We start from the raw sequence: 11173 nt of genomic DNA, 5'->3' as shown, positions 1-11173 counted from the left end.
GTAGTAGTAGTAGTAGTAGAAACAATAAAAACAATAATAATGGTGAAACAGATGTGGTAAAGCATGTTTTTATTTACATATCAGACTTTTGAAAAGTATACAACAATAATGATTCTGGTTTGATCATTTCTAATTTGCAGAAATAAATATATAGAAATCTCAAAGAATACAACATATTACATTATACATTTAGAGCAAGACGTTTGCCATTTTAATTTCCCTTATAGGTACTTAATTTGACTTGTTACCAACCATGCACTGCATAAAAATGAGTCTTCTTTACATTTTCTGCGCATTTAACTCCAAAGATGAAATAGATCCCCAGTAGGGCACCAACTCCCACTGAGATGTCCTCTACCTTCGCAATGTCCTTTCCATCCACGTGAAGACAAATTTCACAAGGGGTGAAAGGGGTTCCCACTCACGAGCAGCACAGGGGTAGGAGCCTATGTCATATATGAAAAGCCCACAACAAATACAGTATCTTACATGAATACATGACATTTACACTGGTTTTCAAGCACTCTCCGTTTTATTGAACTGAATTAAAGAGTAAATCAGTCTGACTGTCAGTGCATCTGATTGGAGAGTTATCTGAACATAAATTATATTATTCACCCAATTATATGCAATATAATCTTCTTATACTATGAGAAATAATGTATTTGCAAGACTTTTAAGCATAAGAAAATCCCACAAAATCCACCAGGCATAATGGGAGTGGGATGTAATTCTGTTCTCACCCATCAATATGAACCACACCAAAGGAGTAATACACTCCAGATTTCCATTAAAACAAACAAAACACGACAGGCATACAAGAGCCCTACCTATGAATGACTATGGATGACTGGTGATGCTCTTACCTTGTCAATGACATAGCCTGTCTGGATTTCCATGGAACAGGTAGGGGAGCAAGAGTATTGCAGCACAGACGGTGTGTCCTCGAAGGAAAAAACACAACTTGATCCGTTTTTATAGCAAATATGGCATAGTGAATTTGAAGAACATCACAAAACGTTCTAAATAGCTTTGTGTGTCTCCTCACACTCCTGACTGAGTGCTCTCTGATACTGCAGTAGGATCTCCTTGCCCTGGCTGCTCCGTTTGGCTTCTGCAACAATGTTGTTTGCTGCTTCCCCAAAGCCTTCCAGCAACCTCTTACCCACATCAATGTTATAGATGTGCTCAATTTGAGCAACAATCTAGAAGAGTCTTTATATACATTAAAAATGTGTTTGGAAGACAAATTTTAATACAAATTGTACATTAAGTCTACATTAAGTTGTACATTAACTCCATGCAGGGTTGGAACTCACAATGGCTGATATGCTGTAAAGCTGGGAACTCCTGAAGAATGTCACTGGTGGAGTGGCTTTGAATGAAGCGGACTCTCTCAGCAAAGGTCCTCTTCATTTTCTCCTTCAGGAGGTCCATGTTTGGATGGGCTTCTTTGCACTCCTCTTTCATTCTCGCGACATGCTTCTCAAGTCTGTTCTTGTTACAGCACGGCAGTAAAATTGTAATTTCTAGCGTTTTCTGTATCAATTGTGTATTTGTGTATTTAGCTTTTAATTTAAATGATTACGGGTGGGGCCCTCTAAGGTCACAAGGGGGTTTTCAGACACATCAGCTATTTTGACGCCACAACCATCAATGTTAAACACTTATAGTGACTCCTATCAGCTGTTATCATACCGGTTGACTGGTTCACTGTGTTTACTGCTGAGAGATTTAGGCAAAACAGATTGGTATTTGTAGTATTGGTAATTATTATATTGTACTATTGGACCATTGATTGACAGTTTCAGTGAGAAGGATTTCTGTTTCTTCCTCCTGCCTATGTTTGATGATGTCACAATGGGGCTTACAGGTTACAGTTGAATGTTTGTGCATGACTAACACTGGTCCACACACAGAGGTAGACCAGGGCATGTGATAAATGCTTCTGCAAATAACAAAGTAGTTTTGTGTGTACAAAAGCAATAACAAGCATCATCCTTGTATTATAGCTATGTTGTACAACTGGAGTGCAAATAGTTATCTTATCACACAGGAGTAGGTTAAATCAGAAATACACTGCAATCAACGAACAGTAAAACACATTTGTTTACACATTTTAATAGGCAACAAGCACTATCAACTATGAGAATGTCCTTTTGGTCTAAAAGTTTGGGTCAGTGTGCAGATGTCTATGTTATCTGATAACTGTTATCAAGCAATTAGTCTCTGCCACTGGTGAGAGCTGTATCCTGTGCATTTTGCCGAGTGCAAATTATACAATGGTAATGGGGCGGGTCAACTTCTTCTCCAGGGCGTAAAGTAATATTTACGATTACAGGTAAGAACAATATATAAATGCATTGACCCCCCCCCCCGACCTGTTGTTTTGACCTCTTGTGGGGGGTGGTCAAAGTCTTAATTAAGGGGGTCAAACCCCCCCGTAATTTGAACCTTGGCCTTTTGATCTGAGCAAATGTAAAGGAGTCACAAAAGCAATCATCTTTTGATTCAGAACTTAAAGATATATATATAATAACCTCATTGTTTATAACGTTCACTCGTGTTAACAATGACACCTGCCGATGCACTTTGATTCTATAACATTAACTTTACATATAAAACATTGTATTTCATAATATTCACTTATTTTAATTCTTTAAAAATAGCATTTTGCTTTTACATTTACATTCATTCATTTAGCAGATGCTTTTATCCAAAGCGTCTTTCAAGAGAGAGCTTTACAAAAGTGTATAGGTCAATGATCATAAACAACAAATTAGCTCCAAACATCACGGGTAGCCAAAACATGAAGCATACATTGTGAAAAAGCAAATCAGTGCCAATGGTTAGAACCAGAAGACCATGTAGTTAAACAAATTACAGTTAAACAACATGATCCTCGAAAGTGCTAGTGTACCTGGAGGAAAGCAAGCAACATCAATGTAATTCACAGCGATTACAAATATTTAAATCAGTTACAACTAACCAACAAGAGCAACAATACCCTTTTAGGTTGTGAAATTAGATTTGTATGCATCTAGCTATATTTTCCAAGGAGCTCTAAAGCATCTGTTAAAAACTGCATCAATCTGTCTCTACTCTTGGTTTGCCTTTCCCACAGCACTTGCGAATGCAGAAACAACACGTTTTTTTATCAGTAGTACAAGAATGAGTCCCACTACAGAAAGCAAGAAAGCTGCTATATCTAAACAGTAGTACCAGGTCAGGTTGTGTGCTTGAACCCTTAGGTGCTTGGCCCCCTTGTTGCGCATCACAAACTCGATCCAGAACACAGCTGTGTCCAAAGGTCTCATTGGTTGGTCATGATGGATTCTTGAGAGCTTCATCATGTTTTCTTTGTACCTGGTGAGAAGATGAAAGAGTAATATGACTGTATTGCAAATGGAAGTTTGCCGTGGCATGGTCAATTAAACAAGTCTATCCATTTCAAAACTTAAAATGTTGATTAACAGCATCGATTTTCTTGGACTAACAATCATCTTAAATGTCTCCATATTTATGACCAAACCCTGTGAATCACAATTCAAAGGAGGAAAGCAGTAACTTTTTTGAAATCTTGATAGCCAAATGGAGACAGGAAGAGCATTTAGATGTTTACTATGTTTTGTTATAATGGTTCCTGACGACCACCAAATAAACCTAAATTGGAGTATTATCGTATGAGAATAAAAAAAATCATTTTCAGTCATTTTCATCACACTTTAAAAAGAATGGCCTTTATTCAGTCATAAATATACAGTTAACAAAACATGAGCATGCATTAGTCAATGTCAGTGGTTAGCTTGTTACAAGAGAAAGAGTAGGGTGATTTCAGGTAATTTGGGACACGTTTTGGTAGAGGCTCCAGTAGACTTACTAAGTAACTGTTAACTTGCCCCAGTGGTGTTTCTGTAAATGTCATGATGTCAGGTGTCTGTTCAGAGTCAGGTGGCTGAACGGTGAGGGAATCGGGCTAGTAAACTGAAGGTTGCCAGATCAATTTCCGGCTGTGCCCAATGACATTGTGTCCTTGGGCAAAGCACTTCACCCTACTTGCCTCGGGGGGAATGTCCCTGTACTTACTGTAAGTCGCTCTGGATAAGAGCATCTGCTAAATGTAAATGGTTTGAAATGGGAGTACACATTTTAGAAGCTACACACTTTCAAACATAACAAGATTCCCTCTCTCACTCAGGCAGCATTTTTAGGTAATGTGGGACAGCTTGTCTGGTAAAGTGGGACAGTCATTGTCTGTCAGCCTAGTCTGCAATATAAAAATAATTTGTTTATATACAACAATGTGTATATATTGTAATGTACAAGGGAGTGGCAAGATTCATTACGTTAGCGGTCACGCTTACAGCTCTGAAAGCGCTGGTTCGATGACAGTGTAAGTGGTTATTTAGTTGGGAACTTAAGTGCGGTATGACGCATTGGTACTAAACATTTGAGAACTGTCAAATTAAATTACTTTTATAGCATAAACACAGCATTACTAGATGTCCCACTTTACCTGAAAAATGCTGTCCCACATGATCAGATAATGTGGGACGGTCCCATTAAATTGTTTTTTTCTTCTAACAAAGCATTATTTTACACATTTTTGTGTGTGTTTCAATAAGTGGTTAAACCCCTTCAATATGCTGCAATAGAACTCATTGTAACTTCATTTAAATTCCTTTGCCAGCCTTATCATTGAGAAATATAATGTCATATCCCGATGAACTTTCGATGCGTTTTTTCTAATAGACCTCTTGACAAGCCAGATCACGCCTACTCTGATGATGTCAGGCAAATGAAAACCACTGCATAGTGACTAGAAGTGTTGGATTGACTATTCAAGATCAGCTCTGGTGATTGGATGTCAGTTTTGCACATATTAAATCATCAAAATGCATAACTGTCCCACTTTACCTGATGTCCCACATTACCTGAACTTACCCTACTTCCACACATGGTATCAACTGATGGTGCCCGTGCTTCACTTTCAGGTACGTCCATGTTTAATCGTGGTTAAATACGAGAAATGTGCTGCTAATTTAAAAGTTTGCCTGCATACACCTCAAACTAGCTGACGTTATTGCTAATGTTAGCACACTCAAATATTTGTTAACTTAAGTGCAATTGAGATTATACTGTTATCTCTGCATTTTACAAGTAACTGACGCCAGCTAGCTGTTACTTTACATTCTATGATGCTTTCATATTCCATTTATCAAAACGTTTTTAAATGAGTAATAAAGGTGGAGAGCTCATTGGCTAAACCAGGCTAAGACACGCAAGGTACAGTACGTGGGGCTGCTGGTCTTTCAAAGAGGGGAAGCTTATTTTCGGCCTACTTTTTTTTGCGAGTACACGAATCATTTTCTACAGAGACACAAATCTTTTTTGCAAGTTACAAATCATTTTTACAGAGCTCGCTCTCCTGGCACTAATTTCACGCCATACCTACATCCTAAAAATGTTTTATTTATTTGTCTAGTTCACTAGCTCACCCCTACGATAAGCCTAACCTACTGAATGAATTAATGAATGAACGAACGATGTAACAAAACAATATTAATCAAGGAGGAAATGTGGAAATTAGGTTAAACTGAAACAAGGAACGTGGTGTATTATTGTATGAAATGTATGATGAAAATTGGTTGGCAATTTCGCCAAGCAAATACCAAGAAATAGGTTTCTGCAGTTTGTCTTTCAACCACAGCTGCAAAATCAGCGATGGGACTGAGTTTGAATAGCTTCGGTGACTTTTTGTAGTACAAAATTACTGTCAATCAAAAGGAGATGCACAAACCCTCCAATCATCACGCGGAAGCCCAGCGTCCAGGCCAGCCCACTCCTCCATTCACCCCCTGAGACGCTGAGCGTCCGAGGCGGGACATAATCTCAGCATCCAATGACCGTATAGTTTCGAAGCACTGAAAAAACGGGACGCTACGGGAATGTATGAGAAGGAAATCAGTCAGTCGACCTGTTAATATATTTAACTGATTACTGATAACGCATTTAAAATGTTAACACAATAGTAAATATTGGACTTTTTTTTTTTTATTGCAGGGGAAGCTGAGCTTCCGTTACTAGTATCACATCAGGGAGGGGGGGGGGGGGGGGTACATGTGACGTGTTTTTGCCATGAAACACCCTCTTAGAATAACATCGGAGAATGAAATATCCAACGGGCGAATCAGAATGTTGTCACAATAGCTATGATGTCACAAAGCAATGTGTCATTTCTAATGTGTCATGTGTGTTGGTCATTATGAGTAAAATAACTATAAAAGTCAATGTCAATACTGCACTGCAGTCACTTTCTTTTCCAATAGAACAGAGAACATGAGCGGATTCCCAAAAAAGAAGCGGATGGATAAGAAAAAGAAAGAACGGACACCGGTGGTAAAAAGCGGGCCACAGGTACTGGCTGAACAAAGACGCTTCCGGGAGATGCAGAAAAGACAAAAGAATGCAGAAACGATAAGTATAATTAAAAGGTGGGTTGACCTAAAAAAGATATTACAGAAGCCGCCTGAAAAGAAGCTGGAAGAGATAAGGGAGGCAGAGAAAAGGCTGGCAGAAGACAGGCTGGACATGCAGAGGCAGGAGAGGTGGAGAGAGTGGATGCAGAAGGAGCGGGAGCTGTGGAAATCAGAGCAGAGACGGAAAGAGCAGGAGCTCAACTCCTCCAAGAAGAAACTTGAAGGTCTGCAGGAGACCAAGACACCTCACACACAGGTGGTTAAGTCTCTTACCATCATGGAGGAGTTGAAGATGATGGACGAACTGCTTGAGGAGGTAAGAAGACTAAAGCCATGTCATTTGTTTTGTTTTTTACTTCAGAAAAGTGTCCTTTGTGTTGGGTATTCCATTACAGTGCTAACAATTTTCTTGTCTCCAACACAGACAGCGGATATCAAAGTTCCATCAATGTCTCCCATCCATCAGCCAGCCTCCCCAACCCCCACACCCCTCCCACTGGGTAAAGATGGAGTATTCTTGGGCCTCGCCACCACTAAACCCCTGGAAGCTCAGGCCAGGCACCCCCACGGGGTCAAGGATCCCACCTGCACACCTCTTCCCAAGGACACTCCAATCTACACCCACCCCTTGGCCAACCAGGAGGAAGGATTAGAGAGTGAACTGGCGAGGATGCAAGTTCTGGAGGCATCTGTTGAGGAGAGTTCCAGCAGTGACATATTGAAAATTGAGAATGAGATAAAGGCTGAGAAGGGGAAAGCAGCAAAGAAAGAGAGGGAGTTCCTAGAAAAGCAGAAGAAAGCAGAAAAGCTGGTACAGGAGAAGATGGAGAAGAAGCAGAGGAAGCAGCTGGAGCAGGCAGAAAAAAGAAACATGGAGATTCAAAGAAAGCTGGAGAATGAGAGATGCAAAATGAAAGATCTAGAAAGGAAAGAGATGCAAAGGTTAGCAGAAGAGCAGAGGAAGGACATTGAGAAGACAGAAAAGGAAGAGAAAAAGGCGGAAAAAGAAAAACTGGAAATGAGGTCTTTGCCAAAATGTGGCTTCTTCGAGAAGATAAAGAGGGCCTTTCATTTCCACTGATAAGAGAGACTTTCCATCTACGGTAACACCAACCGTGACAAACATCAGGGATGCACTCTTTTCTGTCATCACCATGTAAGCAAGGGTTTTTGTGTTGCTGACCCTTCCAAACAAGAAAGTTAAACGTCTACACCTTTGCTCAGTCATTTGGATCACAGGCACACTTATCAACTTTCAACAAGCAACTTTCAAAACAACAAGATCCTTGATGAACCTTTGGAGGTTTCCTCAATTTGAAACTGTGGAAAACCTTGAAGAACCTTTATAGAAGTTGTGTAGTAGTAGTAGTAGTAATAGTAGTAGTATTAGTAGTAGTAGTAGTAGCATTAGTAGTATTAGTAGTAGTAGTAGTAGTATTAGTAGTAATAGTATTAGTATTAGTAGTAGTAGTAGTAGTAGTAGTAGTAGTAGTAGTAGTAGTAGTAGTAGTAGTAGTAGTAGTAGTTGTTGTTGTAGTAGTAGTAGTAGTAGTTGTAGTAGTAGTAGTAGTAGTAGTAGTAGTAGTAGTAGTAGTAGTAGTAGAAACAATAAAAACAATAATAATGGTGAAAAAGATGTTTTAAAGCATGTTTTTATTTACATATCAGACTTTTGAAAAGTATACAACTATAATGATTCTGGTTTGATCATTTCTAATTTGCAAAAATAAATATATAGAAATCTCAAAGAATACAACATATTACATTACATTTACACTGTGGTTTTCACTCTCCGTTTTATTGAACTGAATGAAAGAATTAGTCAGTCTGACTGTCAGTGCATTTGATTGGAAAGTTATCTGAACATAAATTATATTATTCACCCAATTATATGCAATAAAAAATACATCTCTTATACTATGAGAAATAATGTATTTGCAAGACTTTTAAACAAAAGAAATCCTACAAAATCCACCAGGCATAATGGGAGTGGGATGTAATTCTGTACTCACCAATCAATATGAACCACACCAAAGGAGTAATACACTCCAGATTTCCATTAAAACAAACAAAACACGACAGTTATACAAGAGCCGAACAAGAGGTGATGCTCTTACCTTGTCAATGACATAGCCTGTCTGGATTTCCATGGAACAGGAACAGGTAGGGGAGCAATGAGCAAAGCTGGGAACTCCTGAAGAATGTCACTGGTGGAGTGGCTTTGAATGAAGCGGACTCTCTCAGCAAAGGTTCTCTTCATTTTCTCCTTCAGGAGGTCCATGTTTGGATGGGCTTCTTTGCACTCCTCTTTCATTCTCGCGACATGCTTCTCAAGTCTGTTATTGTTACAGCACGGCAGTAAAATTGTAATTTCTAGCGTTTTCTGTATCAATTGTGTATTTAGCTTTTAATTTAAATGATTACGGGTGGGGCCCTCTAAGGTCACAAGGGGGTTTTCAGACACATCAGCTATTTTGACGCCACAACCATCAATGTTAAACACTTATAGTGACTCCTATCAGCTGTTATCATACCGGTTGACTGGTTCACTGTGTTTACTGCTGAGAGATTTAGGCAAAACAGATTGGTATTTGTAGTATTGGTAATTATTATATTGTACTATTGGACCATTGATTGACAGTTTCAGTGAGAAGGATTTCTGTTTCTTCCTCCTGCCTATGTTTGATGATGTCACAATGGGGCTTACAGGTTACAGTTGAATGTTTGTGCATGACTAACACTGGTCCACACACAGAGGTAGACCAGGGCATGTGATAAATGCTTCTGCAAATAACAAAGTAGTTTTGTGTGTACAAAAGCAATAACAAGCATCATCCTTGTATTATAGCTATGTTGTACAACTGGAGTGCAAATAGTTATCTTATCACACAGGAGTAGGTTAAATCAGAAATACACTGCAATCAACGAACAGTAAAACACATTTGTTTACACATTTTAATAGGCAACAAGCACTATCAACTATGAGAATGTCCTTTTGGTCTAAAAGTTTGGGTCAGTGTGCAGATGTCTATGTTATCTGATAACTGTTATCAAGCAATTAGTCTCTGCCACTGGTGAGAGCTGTATCCTGTGCATTTTGCCGAGTGCAAATTATACAATGGTAATGGGGCGGGTCAACTTCTTCTCCAGGGCGTAAAGTAATATTTACGATTACAGGTAAGAACAATATATAAATGCATTGACCCCCCCCCCCGACCTGTTGTTTTGACCTCTTGTGGGGGGTGGTCAAAGTCTTAATTAGGGGGGTCAAACCCCCCCGTAATTTGAACCTTGGCCTTTTGATCTGAGCAAATGTAAAGGAGTCACAAAAGCAATCATCTTTTGATTCAGAACTTAAAGATATATATATAATAACCTCATTGTTTATAACGTTCACTCGTGTTAACAATGACACCTGCCGATGCACTTTGATTCTATAACATTAACTTTACATATAAAACATTGTATTTCATAATATTCACTTATTTTAATTCTTTAAAAATAGCATTTTGCTTTTACATTTACATTCATTCATTTAGCAGATGCTTTTATCCAAAGCGTCTTTCAAGAGAGAGCTTTACAAAAGTGTATAGGTCAATGATCATAAACAACAAATTAGCTCCAAACATCACGGGTAGCCAAAACATGAAGCATACATTGTGAAAAAGCAAATCAGTGCCAATGGTTAGAACCAGAAGACCATGTAGTTAAACAAATTACAGTTAAACAACATGATCCTCGAAAGTGCTAGTGTACCTGGAGGAAAGCAAGCAACATCAATGTAATTCACAGCGATTACAAATATTTAAATCAGTTACAACTAACCAACAAGAGCAACAATACCCTTTTAGGTTGTGAAATTAGATTTGTATGCATCTAGCTATATTTTCCAAGGAGCTCTAAAGCATCTGTTAAAAACTGCATCAATCTGTCTCTACTCTTGGTTTGCCTTTCCCACAGCACTTGCGAATGCAGAAACAACACGTTTTTTTATCAGTAGTACAAGAATGAGTCCCACTACAGAAAGCAAGAAAGCTGCTATATCTAAACAGTAGTACCAGGTCAGGTTGTGTGCTTGAACCCTTAGGTGCTTGGCCCCCTTGTTGCGCATCACAAACTCGATCCAGAACACAGCTGTGTCCAAAGGTCTCATTGGTTGGTCATGATGGATTCTTGAGAGCTTCATCATGTTTTCTTTGTACCTGGTGAGAAGATGAAAGAGTAATATGACTGTATTGCAAATGGAAGTTTGCCGTGGCATGGTCAATTAAACAAGTCTATCCATTTCAAAACTTAAAATGTTGATTAACAGCATCGATTTTCTTGGACTAACAATCATCTTAAATGTCTCCATATTTATGACCAAACCCTGTGAATCACAATTCAAAGGAGGAAAGCAGTAACTTTTTTGAAATCTTGATAGCCAAATGGAGACAGGAAGAGCATTTAGATGTTTACTATGTTTTGTTATAATGGTTCCTGACGACCACCAAATAAACCTAAATTGGAGTATTATCGTATGAGAATAAAAAAAATCATTTTCAGTCATTTTCATCACACTTTAAAAAGAATGGCCTTTATTCAGTCATAAATATACAGTTAACAAAACATGAGCATGCATTAGTCAATGTCAGTGGTTAGCTTGTTACAAGAGAAAGAGTAGGGTGATTTCAGGTAATGTGGGACACGTTTTG

The 11173-nt window shown here is 38.7% G+C and overlaps 1 protein-coding gene across 2 annotated transcripts; it reads left to right on the top strand.

Annotated features, from left to right (window-relative positions):
- The first annotated feature begins 4868 nt into the window (after window positions 1-4868).
- Window positions 4869-7898, top strand: LOC124463137 (axoneme-associated protein mst101(2)-like). Of its 2 annotated transcripts, none has more exons than XM_047014894.1 (3): window positions 4869-4994; window positions 6311-6795; window positions 6904-7898. In XM_047014894.1, the coding sequence occupies exons 1-3, from the start codon at window positions 4958-4960 to the stop codon at window positions 7558-7560; spliced, it is 1179 nt and encodes a 392-aa protein (XP_046870850.1). In that variant the 5' UTR covers window positions 4869-4957; the 3' UTR covers window positions 7561-7898. The 2 variants fall into 2 exon arrangements, with proteins under 2 accessions (XP_046870850.1, XP_046870851.1); XM_047014895.1 differs by having other exon boundaries at window positions 4906-4994; window positions 6330-6795.
- The last annotated feature ends 3275 nt before the right edge of the window (window positions 7899-11173 follow it).

Source organism: Hypomesus transpacificus, unplaced genomic scaffold, assembly GCF_021917145.1.
Source record: "Hypomesus transpacificus isolate Combined female unplaced genomic scaffold, fHypTra1 scaffold_27, whole genome shotgun sequence".
Taxonomy (NCBI): Eukaryota; Metazoa; Chordata; class Actinopteri; order Osmeriformes; family Osmeridae; genus Hypomesus; species Hypomesus transpacificus.
This window is presented reverse-complemented; position numbering and strand designations above follow the sequence as displayed.

Excerpts from the sequence above, each read along its gene's own strand:
- LOC124463137 (XM_047014894.1), top strand. The coding sequence starts at position 4,958 with ATGGTATCAACTGATGGTGCCCGTGCTTCACTTTCAG. Across the intron at positions 4,995-6,310 it reads TGCCCGTGCTTCACTTTCAG|TCACTTTCTTTTCCAATAGA; the intron begins GTACGTCCATGT and ends ACTGCACTGCAG. Across the intron at positions 6,796-6,903 it reads TGGACGAACTGCTTGAGGAG|ACAGCGGATATCAAAGTTCC; the intron begins GTAAGAAGACTA and ends TCTCCAACACAG.